Source organism: Vigna angularis, chromosome 10 (assembly GCF_016808095.1).
Source record: "Vigna angularis cultivar LongXiaoDou No.4 chromosome 10, ASM1680809v1, whole genome shotgun sequence".
NCBI classification, from domain to species: domain Eukaryota; kingdom Viridiplantae; phylum Streptophyta; class Magnoliopsida; order Fabales; family Fabaceae; genus Vigna; species Vigna angularis.
The window spans coordinates 30,534,211-30,557,097 of record NC_068979.1 but is presented as its reverse complement, the minus strand read 5'-3'; the positions used below and the strand labels follow the sequence as shown (position 1 = coordinate 30,557,097).

Genomic DNA, 22,887 nt, shown 5'->3' with positions numbered 1-22,887 from the left:
TTTTAACGTACGAAGCTAATGATCTGTCTATAATGTCATAAAAATAAACATGACTAAAAATGTTAGAAATAATTCAAGTGTAAGTTAAAGATTTACATTGACTTAGTTATGTTTTGGGATAACTGTGCAAACATTTTTCTACACTTTCTCTGGATTAGTTATTCTAGTTAAATTCATGGTATTTTCTTAATGATATTTAGACTATTGAAATGAGATGAAAAAAAAAAATCAGCTCAATATTCGGTTATCCAGAACTTGCAACACCCATAGAGAAGCTCTACTAATTTAAAACATTTTATTTATTTATAATAGGCATGACATAAACATAGACATAGATTTTTATATTAGATTATTGCTTCATGAATTCTCATAAAAAGTCGTTCGATAAGCATGAGTAGAAAATATATTTTGAGGACCAAAATGGAGAATGAGCATAATTCACCGTCAACGTCTACCAAACATATTTTAAACATCATATAATTGTTTGATGATGTATGGATACTGTAACAATCTTTCTGATTAATTAAAAAAGAAGTCAGGAACAATTTTTACTTTTTTATTATAATTTTAATAAATTTAATTTGGGAATTAAATTATAGATTTTATTGGTGTGGAGGAAGAAAAAAGCATAAAAAGGGTAAATGCAAATGGTAATGCAAGATTAAGTTTAGAAACATTAAATGGGTAAATCTGTCCTTTTAAATAGTACCCACCGACAACAATAATAAATAAACGACAATACTTTAAAAAGCATCCTCAATCATGCAGAGTATTAATAAAAGGATGTTGAAAAGAAGTATAAAAATTAAAAAGTATTGATAAAGGTATTTTAAAATAATAATAATTCAATAAAGAAAAAGAAGACGCTTTAAAGTGAAAAGGAAGCAGACAAATTGTCAGCTGTGGTTTAATTCTTATATCTGTGGAGTTTGAGCATTGTATCACATACTCTGTAATCGATTCAAGCAATGGAGTGCATTCGTCTCTGTGGAGGTAACAATCACTGTGGAGTTATGTTTTTGTTTTTGTGTTTGATTTGAAATTCTAATCGTCTCCGTTTGTTTTTGTGTTTAAACAGTAACTTAACTTAACGTTTGAGCGTCTCTGTTTGAAGAGATGGACGACCACTTGTTTCTTTATAGCCAATTCTTCCATTGTTCTCTGCATATCTGTTAAAGGAGGTAACCTAAGTTTGCCTATTTCTCCTCATTTTTTCACTTCCAAATTAGTTAGATATCAACTACATCTGCTTCTTCTTATAGATGCTATTTGTTCTTGTTATATCTCACTCTCTTTTTTATTCGTATTAACTTCAAAAATAGCATTAAATATGTAAGTTCAATTAGTTTTATTAATGGTTTATTTCACTCTATCTAATTTTTTTAAACGGTCACTCTAAAGAGAAGAATCATCAATTCTATTTTTTTTAAACGGTCACTCTATCTAATTAGTTTTATTAATGGTTTATAAAATTACATATGACAATAAGCAAAGAAAGACGAGGAGCAAACAAGATTTTTCAAACGACCAAGACTTTTCAAAGACATACAAGTGGAAGTTACAGCTTCAATCATGCAGAATTATAATAATAATAATATTCTGAATTCTGATGGCACCCACGACACAACAATAATAAATAAACCATGAAGACTTCTCGAAGAAATACATGCCTCGATCACGCAGAATTAATATTAATAATAGGAGAATAGGAAGAAAACTAATGGTGAGGGTTAGAAAAACGGTGTGCTTTCATTCTTATCTCTTGCATCAGTAGTGAGTCTGAGCATTCTATGACATATTCTCTACTCAGATTCAAGCAACGGAGTACATTCATCTCTCTGAAGGTATCGATCAGCGTAAAGTTAACTTCTGTTCTGCTCTTATTTGAAATTTTAATCGTTTCCTTTTCAATGAAAGTTGTAGATAATGTGTTTGTGTTTATGTTTGTATTTGCAGTAACTTAACGTTTCAGATCTCTTTGAAATAATGGATGAAATTCTCCATTCTCCCTCTGCGTATTAGTTAAATCAGGTAATAATCTTTTATCATTTTCCACTTCCAAATTAGAAACATCATCTTTATTTCACATCCCATTATCAATTATGCATCGTATATGTAGAACATGAACATTTTTAACATCATCTGAATAATAAATGTATGAGTAAAATGCAATATGCTTTCTCAAATTATGCTTACATAATGTGAAGAAAAAAGTGATATTTCAATGAAAGTTGTAGATAATGTGTTTGTGTTTATGTTTGCAGTAACTTAACGTTTCAGATCTCTTTGAAATAATGGATGATCACTTGTTTCTTTCTCGCCAATTCTCCATTCTCTCTCTTGCGTATTAGTTAAATCAGGTAAATAATCTTTTATCATTTTCCACTTCCAAATTAGAAACATCATTTTATTTCACATCCCATTATCAATTATGCATCGTATATGTAGAACATGAACATTTTTAACATCATCTGAATAATAAATGGATGAGTAAAATACAATATTCTTTCTCAAATTATGCTTACATTCACCAACTTTATGAAGATACATGTGTAATGTGAAAAAAAAAATGATATTTAATATACAAATGGAAAATTTCTGTAAAAAGTTTAGAAGCAGTTTGGTCTCAGTTTAATTTCAGAAAACATAATAGTATCATTTTACTTAAACGGAGCTAATGTCCTTTCTAAGAGAGAGTAAAAGTGTAACTACTACAAAAAAGAAGGGCATTACCGAAGGCCAGAAGCCCTCGGTAACAGCCCAAAACCGTCGGTAAAAGGTAATTACCGAAGGCTTATCGACGGCCAAAGAGCCCTCGGTAAATCCCTTGTCGCTAACATTTACCGAGGGCTTTTGCCCTTCGGTAATTACCGAGGGCCAAAAGCCTTCGGTATTTACCGAGGGCCAAAAGCCTTCGGTATTTACCGAGGGCCAAAAGCCTTCGGTAATTACCTGAGATGGATATTTACCGAGGGGCAAAAGCCTTCGGTAAATTGCACGAAAGAATAACAAATTATTGTATTTCTTAAGAAACTAACCACGTAAACAGACCTGCATAACAGTTTAAAGCACAAACAGACCTGCATAATGTGCATCTCAAAGATGCAATCACTAATCAATATCCATAGAACATCCATTAAGAAATAGAACATGCATTAATCCATAGAACATGTAATTTATAGTTAAAACATAAAACATATAGATGAACATTCACTGGTGGTCTAAATGCATGGAAAATTATGGAAAATGGAAAAAACAATAGTGAAACAGTTCAGACATGTTATCGAGGAAAAGAATAAAACAACAAATGAAACTAAGCATTTAAACATTAAAAGCATATTTAGTGCTTGCTTTGTCCATGATTAACTTAGTGGGATGAGTGTGTACCCGTTTATGAACTCAGAGGACTATATAAAGAGTGAAAAAGAAGAAGTTTGGAGGTTGGTAACTAACTGTCTTTCAAAAGCTTATTTTCTGTTGCTACATCAACCACATGCTTTAGGATTTGCATGTTGGTGAACTACTTTTAGAATAAAACAAAAATAACCTGATTTTCTATCCTGGTATTTTGAACTATATTCACATGTTAATTTTAAAGCACAACGTAAGCATCAAAACTTGTTTGACATATATCGATAAAGAGAAATATATTTAGATTTGTAACTTTAAGAGAAATATATTTACATTTGTAACTTTAGTTTAACCTAATTTAAACATTGTAAATAAATGTCAAATGTGCAACTGAATTTAGACTTCTAAATGTGTGTAACATGTTTTATATATTTAGAGTTGTATACAACACATTTAAAGTAACAAAATAAATGTGATTGAGTGATGATAAAAAGGTTTGTTAATAGCCCCTTTTCAAATGTTTCTTGTTGAAGCCGTAAGGTCAAACCAACCTAAGACACACACCCTGCTATCTAAGACCTTCACATTACTTCTCTTTCACTTAATCCTTCATGTTATCATCATCTCAATCTTAATTAGTCTATTACATACCTTAATCCATTCTTTCTTCATCACTTATGTCAATAGTTTGTGGATTAACAGTGTAAAGAAATTTTAGTTGGTTAATAAATTTGTTAACTTTTACAGTAATTCTTTTTAAAAGTATTGATGGTGTATAGAAATAACTTTTAGGCTCTAAAATTTACCATGCATCTATTTTCAATCTCCAGACTAGAAAAGAAATAATTTAAATTAAAAAAATTAAGTATTTTTTTCGTTTTAAAATTGTTATAAAAAATTAAGTTTCCTAAACTAAATTATAGTTTTTCTTTTTTACACTTTATCAAAGTTATGGAACAAAAAGTAGTATAGTTTTGTAAAATTTGATCTGACCGTAGTAAACACATGTAGAAAATATTTTACATATATAAATAATTAGAAGCTTAACCGGCATAAAAAAAGGAAGAAATATCGAAAACCTCTGAGGAAATAGAAAGCTTATACAATGTTTGTATCTAGACTGAGCACCCACTTTAGTAGGCAACACTACAGAAAGAGAGAGAAGGTGACAATACACCTAACATCTTATGGTAGCCTTTTATGATGGGGAACACCCCACCACACTCATCAATCATTTCAACTCCCTCTCTTTCCTTCTTCCTCCAAATGTCAACTCTTCTACTTCTCTTCATTTTTCTTCTCAATCATCACTATTTATAAGGCTTAGTTTAACTGACTGTTTGCCATTATTTAAAAAATAAAATATCAATTTAAGGGTATGTTTATTTTAAATTCTATGAATGATCTTATCTTTATGTGTTACTAATGATACATATGTTTGCTTCTTCTCATACCTTCTTAATTTTCGATGTATGCATATGTGAATATTTTAGTCAAACAAAAAAGGTGGGGTTCATCTCTTTTCATCTTTCTTAGTAAAGACAAACAAAAAATGGGTAAGAAGACAATTTGGCTTGCTTAAAACATATTTTCTTCTAACAAAACAGACAGTACAATCTATGCAACCTCACAAAGATACCATGACTTAGATCAGTGACGTACAATACCATATTACCCAATCCCCTGTACCCAACAGGGAACCCTTTTTACTAACCTATCCCTGTTTTCCGTTCCTCCTTTTCTTTCTAATTTTTGGTACTGTTTCACCCATTACATACATATATATTATGGAGCTGTGTCAGTGAAACATTGATGACAGGTTGATGCAGCCCATTTTATTATTGGTTTATTCACTATTAAACAATGACATTTATTGGTCTATTTATATGAATTTTAAGTTGGTGCAGCCCATTTAAGATAAATTCTTTTTCTTCCCTCCCAAAATGCTGTTATTGGTCACAGGTTTGATGGTAAGAAGTTGTTGGACAGAGACACAGGAAAGAAGATAATGTTTGTGGGGGACTCCTAAGTAACAAGCAGCGCCAGTCAATCACTTCTTTGCTTCACATTGCTCATCCTCAAATATGAGTTTCTTATTAACGATCACTAATCGGGATCTGCTCATCCTCTCACTATATTTTTTTCACAACACACACAGCAAGTTCATGTGTTTTCATTTCCGGTGCTTGTTTTTTTCTGTTTACATAGCAAAGTTTGGAGGCTTTATACTTCTTTCATTCACTTATAAATTGGTTCAACTTTTGCTACATTATAGGATTACATAACTTCAATCATGTGCTTGAAGAATGGGTTCTTAGTGGATTTGACTATTGATAAAGCAAAAGGCAGGATTTTGAGGTTGGACAGAATAAGCTGTGGGGATCAGTGGAAAGGAGTTAATGTTTTCATTTTCAATTCTTACCGTAGTTGGTCTCACACAGGACACTAAGCATAATGAAAATCCTTAGATTTGAGCTACCTTTTTTATGCTTTATCAGAGGACGTAACCATGTGGCTAATGGTTTCAATTTAATGATATTAAACGTGTTCCAACTACACAAAACAATCAAACCTTAGGTGGAATACTAATTCTGCACTACATATAGTCCATAGTTTTCTAGTTTCATACTAGACCATATATAAAGTGATTTAAACACAAATGAATGTTCAAGCAACTTTGTTTCATGATTATCATTGTCTTTAAACTCTAAAATGAGTTCAAAAAAACCCTACCAACATATCCATGAATGCCTTTTTAACACACTAAACACAATCACATTTTAATTTATAACATATAAAAAAATGCTAATAAAAACATAAATATGAACTTAGATGAGAAATTACAAAAAAATAATGACTATGTACAGTACACAAGTGTGGGAGTGGATGGAGGCCAGAATTACATAGCATAGATTGATGCAACCAAAGTCCAAAAAAAAATTAGAAAGGGGGAAGTTGAAGGGGGCCACACCCATGAATTGTTTCACAAATTCACTCAGAGAAGAAAAGTAGACACATCCAAAATACCACCCTCTGTCAACAATGATGCTTCACGTTTCTACCACTCATAACCCACGAGGACCAAACTGTCATCAAACTCATTACTTTTCCCCTAACAATTATTATTATCTCAACCACATCTCCTTCTTTTACCAACAAAACCCGTGCTTTAGTATACACATTACCATACACATTTCCTCATAATTATTAGGATTATTATCAATATATATAATAACGTAAAAGTAAACACCAACAAATCTTCTAATTAGCTAACACTTGATTCTCAAACAGAGGCTGTGCCACTAAAAGAACCCTCCTACAGTATAATGACAATGCTTAACACCCCTCCATCCTTTTCTTTTTTGCCCTATTCTGGAAGCTTTTTCATGATTTCACATTGCAGCATTTGATTTAGTAAATATTTACAGCCAAAAACTGAGAATGACAGTCACATTATAAACTTGAACCAAATTTAATATTTAACATACTTTTGTAAGAAAAATATAAAGTGAATAATACCTCCTTTGAATTTCAAAACCAACAACATACACCATGATACAATGAATTGGACTAATACTAATCAGAACAAGCTTTTGTGTGTTAGCAGACAGCAATGGGAGTGCAGGACAGAAGGAAAAATATTGTACTCACAAGGTGGACAAGGCAATGACTGCATTTGACTCAAAAAAACATTAGTCTATTACCGTGGCAGTGCAGGCAAAGGCACCAAAAGCTATTGGATGATGCATGAGTTGACTTGCTACTAGGATTTATAGTTTGGACCGCTACCTACTGTTATATTATCAACCATTTACAATATATAACATTATGTGCACGTTGATTGAAAGCAAATGAATGGGAGGTTTCAAGTTTTGCATACTTAGAGCACACACTTGCAGGCATTAGAAACAAACGAAACTGTTACAACAATTGCCACTGTTGATCAAGCTTCAATATACTCGTTTGCTTTTATTTTCCCTAAACTACGGTTAAGGTTATATAAACCTTTTCACTGCTAACTAAATTCCTTGCCCCTCATTCCAATTAAAAACCAATCTTTCTCAATCAAAGATCATACAATCAAGCCACAACAACATCAAACAATTCAACAACATTGAAACTCATAATGAATTTTTAAACGCCCAACTTACCTTAACCGAGATAGCCCTTGACGATGCAACCTTTGTACACCACCACGGCGACGCCCCACAACGGCCACTCCAACGAAGTCCGTCAAGCAAGTTCCTTCAATCATATACTAACAAGTGAATGAAAAGTATATGAAGGCAGCAACACTCTCTACGCTTCACTAATATCAACATCACAGTGTGCATGAAGTTGTGTGGAACTTACCTCTACCAAGAAACCGCTTGATGAGCACGACAACGACGGAAGCCCACAACGGCCCCTCCGGCAAAGTCCCTCAACCTCCACACCACCAGCCGTCAACGAACCAACCAACCCACCACGAACCCTACCACAACACTCCCCAAACAACCACGCAGAGTCAACCAAGACCGACCAACGCACCACTCACCACCGTGACGGACAACCACCGGTCACTAACCGACAACCTCACGGAGTGTGAAGCAAGGGAGGGAAGTGTTTGCAGAGAGGGATGACACAGACACACACAACGAAGCTCAAGTGAAATGAAATTGGGGATCGAATGACCCAATTTGGGACTTAAATTAACGTGGACGTTACCGATGGCTAAAAAGCCTTCGATAATTACCTCAATACCGAAGGCTTAAAAGCCTTCGGTAAAAGGCCCTCGATAAATCGCGCTTTTCCAGTAGCGTAGCTCAAAAGTTTATTTAAATCTAATTAATTTTTTACCACAATGAATTATTTGAAATTAAATGAGTATTTTTAATTTATTTATTTTTTCTCGTAGTTTAATGTATTAATAAAAAAAATAACACCATCATAATTATTATCATATTAAGTCAAACACAAGTATTTAAGTAATGAAATTTAACTCATTAATTCAATCTCATTAAACTAATTTAATAATTATATATATATATATATATATATTGAAATTTTTAATACATTCTCTTAAATTGAGAGCATTGGGAATGGTAGAGAGCTAGGTTTGATATATACCTAATTAATTTTGGTAAAATAGATTTTTAATAACTTTAAAACGTGGTATTTAATCCTAACTTAATCTTATAAAATCAATTTAGTAAGGTGAGATTTGCATTCACTTATGTATTACAATTTATGCATATTTTTAGTTAATATGAGATTTCTAACACACCTCACGTTAAGGACATTGAGCATTCACATATTTCAAAAATGTAGTTTAGAAGGTGAGTTTTATACCTACTTATACATTATAACTTAGTCATAATCTAGCCGATGTGAGATTTCCAACATACCTCCTTACATCGAAGACAACAAGCATGGAAATAAATGGGGACTAGATAACTACTGACACAATCAACGTAATTAATCTTGCTAGAATAGACGATTAATGACTTTGGTAATGTGAAAAACACATGGCAAAACTTAACAATTTTCGAATAATGCATGATATAGATGCCAAAATAGGATTTTAAAATTATGTGATTCTAACATATATTATAGAAAGGGTATGTGTACCTTTTTTCATGAGAGAGCAATCTTTAATGCTCTAGAGATTTGATTTGATGAATGACTCTAAGCTTTTTTTCAATGACTTTGACTTTCTATTTTCTTTCTTGACGAATGTAACACGAAGAAAGGTATGAGAAAACTTGCATTCTACCTTAGTTGTTCATATACATTCAGGTCCTATTGTTTTGCTCAACCCATCAATTAGTAGTCATCATTAAAAAATTGCTCCTCAATAGCTTAATTATTATTTTCCACTTCATTAATAATTTATTTACGCATTGATATATTTAATTAACATGATGCATAAAACCTTATATTCTTCCACTTGGGTTTATGTGCCATTGTCTATGTTTATATGAATGAATAAACAAATAAATTAAACAAACATTATTCACAAGTGGACTTTAAGTCTAATTTAATGTCACAAAATTAGTTTGTAAGATGAGGTTTGCATCCATTTATATACTTTATATTAGCCTTATCTCTAGTTAATGTCGAACTTCTAACACACCCCTTTACGTCGAGTGAACTTTAAGCCTAATTTAACTCTGGAAAACCAGCTTGTAAAATTAGGTTTGTATTTACTTATATACTCTAAATTGACCTTATCGCAAATCGATGTGGAATCTCTAACAAACATAATGCATATTGAGAGATTAAAATATTATTTCTGTTAGGAAAATCATACTTAAAACTCTCTCATAGAATTAATGTATTTAGAAGTCTTGGAGGAGCGTGATGAACTCATTTTCTTAATCTTTCATTTATAGGACTTAATACAATGGAATCAGTTAATCTAGAAAGGAAAGAGAACTCACACTCAACTAATTACACAAGTCACACATAGTTGTGTGTACATGACATGGATTTAATCATTTGATCCAACAAACTCCATGAATATGAGTGTTCCCCTTTATAACTAATCAGATTTTGAGCTCATCAACTTCACTATTAGGTCTTACTTTAATGGCATATACCTATCGACATCCAACTTCCTTTTTTCTAGTGGAAGAGGAACTAACACCTAACTATTATTTTGATTAAGAGCCTGCATTTCAACAATCATAGTTTGTCACCATCTAGGATATCAATTGCTCGATTCACATTTTTGGGAATGGTAATAGAGGATAGTGAGGATAAAAAGGAGCAATAGGAAAACGACAATTTATAGAAATTAAAAAAGTTATGAATAGGATGTGGGTTTCGAGTGGAACGAGAACTTTTTCTGATAACAATGAGCCATCTTGAATCATCTTCACTAGGAGTCATGGTATTGAGTAACGATGGAGAAGAATTTGAAAAAAGTGACAAGTTTGAGCTTTCTTATGAAAAAAGTGACATTTTAAAAGCTCTAAGAGAAACCAAAAGCTTCAGTTCCACATATTTCACAACACGACACAATTGAAAATCAACTTGCTTCAATTATTCAAACTTATCAGGAGGCACGTTCCTTCCATCTTGGTCAAGGTGGTCATGATGACCCTCGCTAAAGAACCATATTTCAATGAATGCCGACCACAAAAGAGTTAATTTTTTCCATATAGTTTTTCAATGATAATGGTAGGATTTCCAAAAATGATAGGTGTAGTAGACATTTTAAAAACAGATTATGAAAGCAAAACAATAGTTTTTAAAGGCAAAAACTATGTTCGATAGAAAAAACCTTCAATCCATAAGGAAAAGCGAATCTCTTTGTGACTAAAAGTCCACCAAATGACCTCTAAATAAGACACGTGGAAGGAACGTATCGGGATTGCTCCAGTGAGTCAAATGGTAGTTGTCTAGAGAAGATCAGATGACCGAGCGATGTGTGTGGGATTCACGCGCCTCGAGGCATTCTATAATTGATGTGCGTGAGACGTTGCTTGAAAATGTTTATCGCTCTAATTCTAACACAAGTGGTCATCGCTTGAAGAAGCGATCTTGATCTGGTGGTCACCAATGAAAATTATGATGGTGACTGATGACGAAGGAAGACCGCAAAAAATGCACCGAAAATTACAGATACTAGCAACCTATTTTGATAACAACTTAAAATTGAAACAGAAAAATTATGTATTTAGAAGTCCTAAAGGAGCTTGATGAACTCCCCTGTATAATCTTTAATTTATAGGACTTAATACGGTGGAACCACCTAATCTCCCAAGAAAGACAATTCACACTCAACTAATTAATATTATGTAATCATTGAAGTTTGTATTCTCCTCAATTGATTAGTGCCACAAGTTGATATTTTCATGACTTTCACATAAGATTCTTTGATAGTTTTATTTAATCCTTTGTCAATAATTAACTAGTCTTATAATTGGTCTCTTAAACAAGTTACATTCCCTTGTAATAGAAGTTCGGATAAATTATGATACACATGGCACCTCACTCAAAATTTCCAAAGATGCAAAAAACTGTTGAAAATAGTTAATTTAGTCTTAAAAAAAAATAAGGAATTAAAGTGAAGATTTTGTGTTAAAAGAAAAAATTGAAAATTAAATTATAGATAAGAAAGCAAAGTGTTTTACATTAACGGAATTTTTTTGAAGAGAAGGTATATGATAAACTTGATGTTAACTATTTAAGTGAGAAAAACGGTGAATTAATATATTTTACTATAATGAATTAATACAAGTAATAGAGGTTGAAGACTTGAAAGTATAATTTTGTATAACGAATGGTTTATAGAGTGATTTGCGGTGTAAAGAGTAGAACTCTTGTTACTCATCAAGTAACCAATCGGATCGTGCATATAATAACTTAATTTCCAGATCCTCTATCACAATTAACATTTTAAGGAATTAGTATTTTTTCTTTCTTTTTCTATTTGTACATTTTATCTAAAATGTGGATATAAATTTAAATAAGTATAGAAAAATTAAACTTACAAAAGATAAGTATAATTCTAATTTTGTATACAATGCATGTTTTAGTTTAAGCTTTGGTTAAATATATTTTGTACAGGTACACTTTTGTGTTTTTATTTTTCTATTTAACAAATCTTCTCATCTACATACTTGTATGTTTGAACATGATTTATTTTTTGTTGGTGGGAGGGTAAAACATTTACAAAACATTATTTAAAAAAAATGTTCGACAAAATTATCAAAGTGACGAAAAATATATTTAAAAACTCTTTTATCAAACTTAATAATTTTAAAAGCAATGATTAAAGTTATTAGACTTTCTTTTATTGTGTATCCCATAATTGACTATTTAGGATAGAGAACATTAAATTTAATTACTACACTTGATAACTTTTTACCTAATTTTACTATAAAAAAAGTGATGTACTGGAAGATGAAATAAATTATTTTAAAATCATTTTGTTATCTAATACATCTAAAGTGCGTCTATCTTTTCTTGATCAGGTTTAAGAAAGTTGTATATGTTTGAATAAATTGATGGAGTGTCTATGTGGTTTTGCATCTTCTGTTTCAAGAGATTTAGTGTGTGGAGCATTAAATCAATTACGTTATCCTTGTTGCTTTAAAAATTTCGTCAAAAGGCTTGAAGAAGAAGAGAGCAATTTGATTATAACGAAAGACAGTGTCCAAAAATTTGTTACGCACAACAAGAAACAAGCGAGAAAGCCCAGTGAAATTGTGGACAAGTGGTTGGAAGATGCTATCAATGATGTACACAATGTCAATCAGTTGCTGGAAAAGGCAAGAACACAAAAACATTGTTGCTTTGGGCACTGCCCAAATTGGATTTGGCGATATCATGTTGGAAAAAAGTTAGCAAACAAAACTATGCACCTCGAAAAGGTCATTGAAGAGGGCAGAAAATATGTGCCATTTGACCGCATCGCTACGCTTCCTTCAAACACCCTTCATATGCTTTTAGAAAAAGGCATGAATTTTGAGAGCAGACTATCTGCTTATGAGCAACTACTTGATGCAGTGAAAAATAATGATGTTTCCATGATTGGGTTGTATGGGATGGGGGGTTGTGGTAAAACAACATTAGCGATGGAGGTTAGGAAGTTCGTAGAAGCAGAGCATCTTTTTGAAAAAGTTCTTTTTGTACCTGTTTCTAGTACCGTGGAAGTTCGGAGGATTCAAGAAAAAATAGCTAGTTCACTGCAATTTGAATTTCCAGAAACTGAAGAAATGCAGAGAGCCCAAAGATTGTGCTCAAGATTAACTCAAGAGAAAAATATTTTTATAATTCTCGATGATGTGTGGGAAAACCTTGACTTTGGTCGTATTGGGATTCCTTCTTCTGAACACCATAAAGGATGCAAGATTCTCATTACCAGTAGATCAGAAGCAGTTTGTACTTTAATGGACTGTCAAAGAAAGATTTACTTGCCAATTTTAACGGATGAAGAAGCATGGACTCTTTTCCAAAATAAAGCACTTATATCAGATGCCACCTCTGATACCTTAAAGGAAATAGGAAGATTAATTTCCAATGAATGTAAAGGATTGCCGGTTGCCATTGCAGCTGTTGCTTGTAGTTTGAAGGGAAAAGCCGAGACGGAATGGAGGGTTGCATTGAATAAATTGAGACACTCTAAGCCAATAAATATTGAAAGAGGTTTGACTGATCCCTACAAGTGCCTGCAGTTGAGCTATGATAATTTATATGCTAAAGAAGCTAAATCACTTTTCCTGTTGTGCTCTGTGTTTCCTGAAGATTTTGAAATTCAAATTGAACTTTTAACAAGATGTGCAATAGGATTAGGTGTAGTTGGAGAAGTTGACTCATATGAAGAGGCAAGGAGTGAAGTCATTGCAGCTAAAAATAAGCTTGTTAGTTGTTGTTTATTGTTGGATGCAGATGATGAATGTGTCAAAATGCATGACATAGTTCGTGATGTGGCCCACATAATAGCAAAAGATGAGAATAAGATGATCAAGTGTGAAGTGGAGAAAGATGTTAGAGTGGAACAAAATTCAGTAAGATATCTATGGTGTGTGAAATTTCCAAATGATTTGGATTGCTCCAATCTTGAGTTTTTATGCTTACGGACAAAGATGAAAGAATTTGATGGGATTTTCAAAAGAATGGGAATGCTCAAAGTTTTGATTCTTGAGAACGATGACGATGAGGAAAGAATGGGATTGTCAACAATATCTTTCAAAACATTAACAAATCTTCGTTGTCTATTCATTGAGAATTATGAATTGAGCGACTTCTCATGTTTTGGCGGTATGAAGAATCTTCAAAGTCTCTCGTTGTATAATTGTTTACTGCCTTCATTTCCTGAATTACAAACCGATGTTGCGATTACACTAAAATTGTTAAATGGATGTAACATTAAAGTGAAGAATTTTGAAGTGATTAAAAGAATCCCGCTTTTGGAAGAGTTGTACATTATTGATATTAAAGGAGAATGGGATGCTAACAGTGAAGACAATATTGAATTTTTTAAGACGTTTAGCATTCCCGAAACACTGCAAAGGTATGGAATTGTATTAGGGTCCCATAAATTTTACCGTTTTAATTATGAAGGTATTTTCATTCATGGAAGAACTTTATTACTTAACCATTTTGACATATCAAATGAGGTAATAAAGGGTTTGGCAAAAAAAGCAAAGGATTTATTTGTAGGAAATATTCATGGAGGTGGAAAAAATATCATCCCTGATATATTTCAAATTGAAGGAGGAGGTTTGGATGAGTTGAATAAGTTGGAGATACGTGATTCTGAAGAGTTAGAATGTTTGATTGACACTCGTAGTCACTCGAGTGAGGTGGTAACTCTCTTCTCCAAGTTGCATACACTGAGAATCAGAGACATGCAAAATCTAAGAGTTCTATGGAATTGTTTTCTACCTGCCAATGGGCCTTTTGAGAACTTAGAGAAGCTGTATTTAAGTGATTGTCCAAGACTGACATCTCTCTTCACGTATGTTGTTGCTCGAAGTTTGGTAAAATTGAAAATATTAAAAATATCAAGATGTGATGAACTGAAGTATATATTAGCAGATGATGACAAAACGGAGGAAGGTGAAGATGTACAAATTTTCCAAAATCTGCAGGATGTACAGATATATAGCTGTCGAGAATTAAAACATATATTCCCAGCCAACATTGTTGGAGGCTTAACTCAATTGAAAGTTGTTGAGATAGGAGAATGTAACAAGCTAGATCAAATAATTGGAGATATTGTTCCATCAACAGACTGTGATAAACTAATAGAGGAAGGTAAGCATCCATATTTCTATAGCCCTTCAATTCCAACAACAGTTGTGAAGCATAGCCTAGTTACATTACATGGTATTCCTTAGTTTAAAATGGTGACACATGTAGCTTCGAACTTATATATTGTTTCATTGTGATGTTATTTTCCGTTAGTAAGGTTCAAACTCGAGACACTACTAATCTACGTTTACTTAAATCAATTACTAGTTAATACACTACAAGCAAAATTGGTCTCACTTAAAATTATACACAATTATATTTGCATGTGAAGTTGTTTGTCAAATTTAAAATTATTTAAAGGAAACTGTCTTGTACGATTATTTTAGTTCCTGGAAACCAATATTTTTTTAATTTATAATTGCTTTTCAGGAACTCTATCCAGCCCTGGAGGCCTTAAGATAAAACGTTGTGGGAAGTTAGGCTCAATTTTTGCAGCATCTATAGCTAAGAACTTGACTTCTTTGGAAGAATTGTACATACGAGGGTGCAAAAGTTTGAAGGATATAGTAACTCACGAAACGGTCAAAAAAAATCAGGAGGAAAGCATTGTTGAGGATGAACATGATTGTCAGAGTCATATTTCAATCTTCCAAAGTTTGAAGAAGATACATATCCTTGATTGTGAATTATTGGAGGGTATATTCCCTGTTTCTTTTGTTGGAGAATTGAATGATATAACAAATAAAGAGGCTGCTGATTTGAAAGACTTCGATAGTCGAAATAATACTCAAATCGAGCTTCCTGCTTTACAAGTACTTCAACTTCGTGGTATTCGGGACAGAACCATTGTTGGTAGTTGTGATGTGATATGTCCATCTTTAAGAACACTATCATTGGATATTGGGAGATATGTTGGGTTTTTCAACATAAATTGTTCAAGTGATGCTTCAGAAGCTACAGAAAGGGATTCTATTGCAATCAAGGTATGAAAAACCATCATTTACATTGTTTCTATCTTTGTGAATTTACAAAAATTAATCCAAATATTTGAATTTCAAGATGATGTTGTGTAAAAAGTAATAAATGGTATTACATGCCCTACAACTTACTAGTGACCTGAGTTCCTATCAATAGCTGCAACATAAATTTTTAATATGTAAGTATTGGGATAGATTATTTGGAATAGAGTAACTTTGGAAAATTATTTTTTTTAATAGACTACACAGAGAGCTATTTTTTTTGCCAAGAAACAAGTGAATCTAAATAATTATAGACATTGCTTAAACTTTTATCTATACGAACAATACGATAGAAATGGAATACGTTAATAATCAGAGTTAAAATAATATTTAGATTGGTTTAAATAATAATCAGAGTTAAAATAATAATCAGAGTTAATATTTAGTTTGGTTTAAGAAGTATTTTGGTGTATAAATTGCAGATATCGAACTCAGATTTTGATCCGCCGGTTGAAAGTGTTCAATGTCTTTCAAAACAACCACATGGTTTGAACTTGATTATGACACACAATATTAGAGAAATTCGACTGAAAGGCTTTGATAAGGCAAAGTACCTTTTTAAACTCTCCATTGCTTCATCATTGACGATGTTGGAAATTTTGACATTTACCGAATGTCTTGGACTTGAGTACATTATAGACACTGATGATGAATATGGCAAAGAGAATATGAAAGCTATCTTTCCCAACTTAAAACAACTCTATGTGTATGACTGTTTCCGATTGAAATATATGTTTTGGCAATATGACGTAGCTAATAAGGATTATAAGGAGATTCATATTCAATTCTCAGCATTGGAAAAACTATCTCTTGAGAATCTACCAAAGTTTGTTAGCATTTGTTCTACCAACAATCTCATTGTGACGTGGTCATCTTTGAAGGACTTTAAGTGTTACAGATGTTTCTTTCCATTTTATGGTTCAAGAGAGGCTATTATCACAAGTACGAAGGTAGTCTTGTCTTTTTTTTCTTTTTATGATTATTAATTAATTTTTCTTTTTTCGTTTATGTTTTTACATTTGCTCTTAATGTCCTACAGGATCCGAAAGGGATTCAGAACCTTCTCCCCACTTTGCAAAGTATATACATAACGCATTCTGATGCAGAACGTATTTTTTGTCTTAATGAACATGAAATGATTGGCCAACAAGTGAGTTTAAGGTTAGAGAAATTGGTGTTACTATCTCTACCTCAAATGACTAATATTTGGGTGGGTCCCAACAATTCACTTACTCTCCAACATCTTACCACATTAGAAATAATGAAATGTGAAAAGTTGGAAGTAATCTTTCCAAAGTCTGTTGTAAGATTCTTACCAGAGTTGAAGCTTTTGAAGATAAGGAAATGCAAAAAATTAAGAGAAATAATTGAAGGGGATAGAAATTTGTCTAATATTCTTTCTCCTCAACCATGCTTCCCAAAACTAGAAGCATTGCATGTTGATGATTGTCACAAGTTGAAAAGATTATTCTCTGGATCTGCTTCTAATGACCTTCCCAATCTTCATCTTCTGGCCATAAATGGAGCCAAAGAACTAGAAGAGCTTGTTGGATGTAAACAAGGAAAGATTAAAGTTGAGCTTCCAAGACTCAAACTTTTAATATTTATGCATCTTTCAAACTTCCGTCAAGAGATTGAATTGCATAATGTAAAGAATTGCATTGTCTACAAATGTCCAAAACTCTCTTTGACTTCAACAACTACATTTGAGAAGCTCCTTGAAGATTTTCCTTCTGAAGGTAATTCTTTTCTACATAAATGTTGGTCTTAACTCGTATACACTCTCAAAAAGGAAGTTTATGAGTTTCAAATTAAATGTAATTTTATCACACTTTTATTCAACAACGAAAATATATTAATTATTAGACTCAAATTATTTTAAGAAATTAACTCTTTTTTTAGTTATTTTCACATTTTGTTTGCACTATTACAATTTAGTTATCTATGCAATTTAATCTATCTTAGTGTACTATTACAATTTATTATTTTTTAATTTTTTTGATGGGTGATAAAAAAATTCCCAACTTTTTATATCTGTTTCTTTTTATTTTTAATTGTAATGATATAATGATCCATCGTGGAAAGTTGAGGTTGTCTTCCTTTTTGTTTTGAATTTCATTTTCACGTGAATTTCCTAATATATATATCTTTCTACAGATTTCGTAAACACTGAAGTTCCTAGTTGGGAATTTGAAGCCATAGTAAGATTCATATACGACTATTCAACTATTAATGATAGCAGTGAGTTCACTTCATCACAGGTCAGAACCAACCAATCTATGAATATGAATATAAAATAAAATAAAATAAATTTTATAGCCGATAATGTCTCATTATTAGAATAACATTTTTCAATTTAACGTACTAAATTTGATCTCCTTTTTATTAAAACAAATCAATGTGATCCATTAAAATTAATGTACCATCAAAGTTCTTACCAAACATAAAAATGGATTTTGTAATATTAAGACTAACTCCTAAAAGGAAAGTTGGTGTATGAGGAATGAAAGAGTGAAGGAGGTTTTCCATACCAATATGCACTTGAAGAAGCAATAGTAATATATAGGGCTCCTTTCAAACTTTAGAGCCACTCACTCAATCCTACTTTTTCAATTTGTAATACCTAGAAGATTGAGGACGTAGGTAAATCCACTGGAGTTGAAGACATTGGCATTGGAGGTGCTGTTGCAACTCACATTGCCAAGGTAGTTGAACAAGATGATAAGATGAATGAAGGCAAGCCAGGAATAGTCGCAAGCCAAGGAATCCAAGTACAAGAAGGGTTGAACCTTTTGCATAAACAAGAGGGAATATATGTTGCTCCTAACAACAACAATGACATTTCTTCAGGTTTCTGATTTCTTATTTGCTCATTTCCATCCTATATTTCCATTTCACCCTCTCAAACTTTTTACAGCTTCTGCAGATATCCGTACAAGATTGGGAGCATATAAACATTTTGTTGATCTGGATGATGCACAGATTTCTCTTCTGGTGGAGGCAATAACAACATATCCTCATCTCTGGAATGCTTCCAAGAAGTTTAGTGAGCGCTTTCAAGCTTGGAGGTTGAAAATTTTGGCAGATATGTTGCTGTTCCTTCAGAAGGAAAGTGACGATAGTGTTATTCCTCAAAGAGAAAAAGTGTTTGATAAACTATGTGAAGAAGCTATTGAAATTGGATTTGAGAGTTCATGGGTAGAGGAAATGCGTCAACGTGTTGTGGCGAGGGATCGTAAGCTGGAAGAGGACATTGCTAAGAGACAAATAAATGAGAATTCTAAGAGGTATGATTATGTTGTTGGATGATTATACATTTGGTGGCATATGAAATTCTTACAAGATTGATAGCATCAATTTCTGAGTTTCTTGTTCTTTGGCGAGCAATTTAAGTTTGTTGCACAGGTGTAGTCGTTGGGACATGGTACGAGATTCCCAGGATGCTGAACAAGGTAATGGGCCTAAGATTCGCTTGGAAGAAGGTTCTGACTTGGTTGATAAAGAAGATGAAATAGGTGTTGTTTTTACTGACCACATTGTGGCTCCGAGAAATGAAGAACCAGAGCAGGAATTTTTTGCAGAAGTTTTCACTTCAGAAATACCAAGAATAGCAACATCATTAACAAACTCGCAAACAGTTGAAACACCCTCAAATGTGAGTCTAATAAATCTTTTTATGAGTATTGGATGAGACTATTGTGATTTTACACCTTTTTATTACTTTGTTTAGCCATTGGTGGACACACAACAGACTAGTGAACCGTGTCTGATGGAGCAGAAAAAACCACTTGGTGAAATTCCAAAGGTAAATGGCAAACAAAAATACCATAAATTATTCTAAATTAATATGCATATCCACATGCCATCAACAATGACTCTGCTAGTATAAGTCACAAAAAAGAAATGAAGTCTGCAACTTATTACACCAAAGCTACATATCATTTGTTGTTGCGCAGAGTATTGAGCAAGTTGTCGTAGAGGAAACCATAGCAAAGAACACCAATATGGCAACTTCATCAATTTTTTCCGAATCTGCGACCTCTAAGTTGGATCCAACAGTTACTTTACTAAGTAAATCACATCCACATCATCATGTAAGTTTATTTTATGCAATTCACATTTCTAACATATTTGGTCAGAATAAAAATAATGTTACTATTCTGATTTATTATTTATCGTAGAAGTGGAATTGAAAAACAACAGAATTTCTAAGTTGGAATTTATATTTAATATGTTTGCTACCACACACTCACATTTTATATATTGATGTGATCGTAATAGTGGGATAAAGACTTATTAAACCTAAAAGGATTTTAATGACACTAAATAAGTGATGGTAGGGAGATATATTAGTGATATCATATTCAAGGTAGCTTTGGTAACTGACTTAGATAAGAACAGAATGAAAAAAGATGTTAGATGTGAAAATTTTAACTTGTCTCATTGGTTTTTGATAGCAATGAACACGGAAAAGGGAAAAAGATAAAAAAAGTCACTGAAAGAATATCACTGAAAGAAATTAGTGGACTAGTTATAATGATAGTTACCTTACAAAATTTAGGTATAGCATTGAAATTGTATTGGTGAAAATGACACATTTATTGGAAAAGTTCTAGCATCAGTGATAGACTAGCAGTACCCAACCACTGTTCTAGAATTTAGAAGTCCATCTCTATTTGTATGGCAACTTCTCTGCATAAAATACCTAAGCATATAAGTGCAACAATTACTGAACATAAAATTGGATCTTTTCATATTAAGACTAACTCCTACCTTGCTTGTTCAATAATTCAAATCAAAGTTGGTGTATCAGGAATCAAACGGTGAAGGAGGCTTTCCAGAACAGCATGCACTTAACGAAATAATATTAAGAAAACCACTAAAAATAGCTCATACTACCACGTGATGAACATTAAAAGAAATGGTGCTTTCAAACTTTAGAGCCACTAACTCAATCATATTTTTTCAATTTGTGATACACAGGAGATTGGGGACGTAAGAAATGATAGTATTAAAGAGGGGCCTGCAGCAGAGGGTGCTAAGACAAAATCTTTGTCAACTGGTGTTGAAGACATTGGCATTGGAGGTGGTGCTGCAACTCACATTGAGTCTGGTGGCGTGGACATACTTGCACAATATTCCAAGGTTGTTGAACAAGATGATAAGATGAATGAAGGAAAGGCAGGAATACTGCCAAGTCCAGATTGCACAGAAGCTGTTGAAATTGGATTTGAGAGTTCATGGGTTGATGAAATGCGTCAACGTGTTGTCACGAGGGATCCTAAGCTGCGAGAGGACATTGCACAGAGACAAATAGAAGAGAATTCTAAGAGGTATGACTATTTAAATTTTGAACTGTGTAATGTAAAGAATGAATATTACTGACTTTATTGATGCCCAATTAAAATGTATAAATGTTTCTCTTTTGATATACATTTGGTGGCATATGAAATTTTTACAAAATTGATAGCATCAGTTTCTTAGTTTTTTTTTCTTTGGCGAGGAATTTAAGTTTGTTACACAGGTGTAGTAGTGGGAACATGGTACAAGATTCTCAGGCTGTTGAACGAGCTGATGGGCCTAAGATTAGCTTGGAAGAAGGTATTGCTTCTAATGACCACATTGGGACCCTGAGAAATGAAGAAGCAGAGGAGGAATTTGTTGCAGAAGGTTCCACTTCAGAAATACCAAGAATAGCAACAACATTAACAAGCTCACAACCAGTTGAAACACCCGAAAATGTGAGTCTAATAAATATTTTTCGGAGTATTTGATGAAATAAAAGTATCGAGAGTATAGTTATTTTACACATGTTCATTACTTCGTTTAGGCATTGGTGGACAAACAGAGGATTATTGAACCGTCTTTGATGAACCAACAAAATCCATTTGGAGCAATTGTAAGTAGCCCCAAGATTCCTCTGCTAAATGGCAAACAAAATACCATCAATTGTTTTAAATTAATATGCATGTCCACCTTCTATCAATAATGGCAAACAAAATACCATCAAATGTCCACATCAAGCAGTCATGTATGCAAAGCTACATATCTTTTTGTTCTTGTGCAGAGAATTGAGCAAGTTACTGTGGAGGAAACCATATCAAAGAACACCAATATGGGAGCTTCATCAATTCTTTCTCCACCTGTTAACACTCAGTTGGACCAGAAAATTACTTTCCAAAGTAAATCACATCCACATGTAAGTTTATTTTAAACAATTGACATCTCCAACTTATTTGGTCAATATAAACATGATGTTGTCATTCTGATTTATCATTTTTCGCATAAATGTAATTAAGAAAAACAAAACACACTGAAATTCAAATTGGGATTTAAATTTAATAAATCTGTTACCATCACGTTCATAGTTTAACTAAATGCTTTGCAATTATTATGGCTTGATGCTAACGTCTTGTCTGTTATATATTTTCTTCTTATTCCTCTCAAAGTGAAATTACGAGCAGCCAAACTGAGGCAGGCACTGCTAAAGAAATTGACCATCCTAAAATTATTCAGGATTTTGGGACCAACGATGTCATAAGCTTATTTGCATCAGGAAAAGAGAGTAAAGATAGCCCAGTGGGAAAGACCCTCGCTGAGCTAGAAAAGTTTTTGAAGATGTCTCTGAAGGACGTAGTTAGCTCTGAAACTGACACTCTTCGTCTTTGCTCTACTCTTAATTTGCTGTCCAACCTTCCTTTCAAAGATGTGACTCTATCAGATGGACTCAAACGTATTATAGACGCTATGCTCCAACACTTCCCAACCATACTACGCTCCTTTAAGCAAGGCTTTGCTGCCACCGACAAGCTGGGAAAGCTTGAAGCTT

At 32.9% G+C, this 22,887-nt stretch overlaps 4 protein-coding genes across 4 annotated transcripts; all 4 read left to right on the top strand.

Moving 5' to 3' along the window:
* The first annotated feature begins 847 nt into the window (after positions 1-847).
* Positions 848-17,159, top strand: LOC108335486 (probable disease resistance protein At4g27220). The gene is made up of 9 exons (XM_052870072.1): positions 848-993; positions 1,079-1,181; positions 1,811-1,844; positions 1,957-2,031; positions 2,265-2,360; positions 12,315-15,102; positions 15,469-16,022; positions 16,481-17,000; positions 17,098-17,159. The coding sequence occupies exons 6-9, from the start codon at positions 12,348-12,350 to the stop codon at positions 17,157-17,159; spliced, it is 3,891 nt and encodes a 1,296-aa protein (XP_052726032.1). The 5' UTR covers positions 848-993; positions 1,079-1,181; positions 1,811-1,844; positions 1,957-2,031; positions 2,265-2,360; positions 12,315-12,347.
* Positions 17,160-17,247: 88 nt separating this feature from the next.
* Positions 17,248-18,442, top strand: LOC128194185 (uncharacterized). The gene is made up of 2 exons (XM_052869038.1): positions 17,248-17,797; positions 18,216-18,442. The coding sequence occupies exons 1-2, from the start codon at positions 17,254-17,256 to the stop codon at positions 18,356-18,358; spliced, it is 687 nt and encodes a 228-aa protein (XP_052724998.1). The 5' UTR covers positions 17,248-17,253; the 3' UTR covers positions 18,359-18,442.
* Positions 18,443-18,554: 112 nt separating this feature from the next.
* On the top strand, positions 18,555-19,382 carry LOC128194451 (uncharacterized). Its single transcript, XM_052870071.1, has 3 exons — positions 18,555-18,578; positions 18,686-18,908; positions 18,976-19,382. Exons 1-3 carry the CDS (start codon positions 18,555-18,557, stop codon positions 19,365-19,367), a joined length of 639 nt encoding a protein of 212 aa, XP_052726031.1. The 3' UTR covers positions 19,368-19,382.
* A 97-nt stretch (positions 19,383-19,479) lies between these two features.
* Positions 19,480-22,693, top strand: LOC128194450 (uncharacterized). The gene is made up of 8 exons (XM_052870069.1): positions 19,480-19,713; positions 19,789-19,863; positions 20,015-20,152; positions 21,042-21,391; positions 21,571-21,799; positions 21,889-22,007; positions 22,069-22,257; positions 22,575-22,693. The coding sequence occupies exons 1-8, from the start codon at positions 19,480-19,482 to the stop codon at positions 22,597-22,599; spliced, it is 1,359 nt and encodes a 452-aa protein (XP_052726029.1). The 3' UTR covers positions 22,600-22,693.
* The last annotated feature ends 194 nt before the right edge of the window (positions 22,694-22,887 follow it).

Coding starts and splice junctions, on each gene's coding strand:
- LOC128194450 (XM_052870069.1), top strand. CDS start 19,480: ATGGTACGAGATTCCCAGGATGCTGAACAAGGTAATGGGCCTAAGATT. Junction 19,864..20,014: donor CACTTGGTGAAATTCCAAAG/GTAAATGGCAAA, acceptor GTTGTTGCGCAG/AGTATTGAGCAAGTTGTCGT. Junction 21,800..21,888: donor CAGTTGAAACACCCGAAAAT/GTGAGTCTAATA, acceptor TACTTCGTTTAG/GCATTGGTGGACAAACAGAG.
- LOC128194451 (XM_052870071.1), top strand. CDS start 18,555: ATGAGGAATGAAAGAGTGAAGGAG. Junction 18,579..18,685: donor GGAATGAAAGAGTGAAGGAG/GTTTTCCATACC, acceptor TGTAATACCTAG/AAGATTGAGGACGTAGGTAA. Junction 18,909..18,975: donor CAACAATGACATTTCTTCAG/GTTTCTGATTTC, acceptor AACTTTTTACAG/CTTCTGCAGATATCCGTACA.
- LOC128194185 (XM_052869038.1), top strand. CDS start 17,254: ATGACTAATATTTGGGTGGGTCCCAACAATTCACTTACTCTCCAACAT. Junction 17,798..18,215: donor TGAAGATTTTCCTTCTGAAG/GTAATTCTTTTC, acceptor ATCTTTCTACAG/ATTTCGTAAACACTGAAGTT.
- LOC108335486 (XM_052870072.1), top strand. CDS start 12,348: ATGGAGTGTCTATGTGGTTTTGCATCTTCTGTTTCAAGAGATTTAGTG. Junction 15,103..15,468: donor TGATAAACTAATAGAGGAAG/GTAAGCATCCAT, acceptor ATTGCTTTTCAG/GAACTCTATCCAGCCCTGGA. Junction 16,023..16,480: donor GGGATTCTATTGCAATCAAG/GTATGAAAAACC, acceptor TATAAATTGCAG/ATATCGAACTCAGATTTTGA.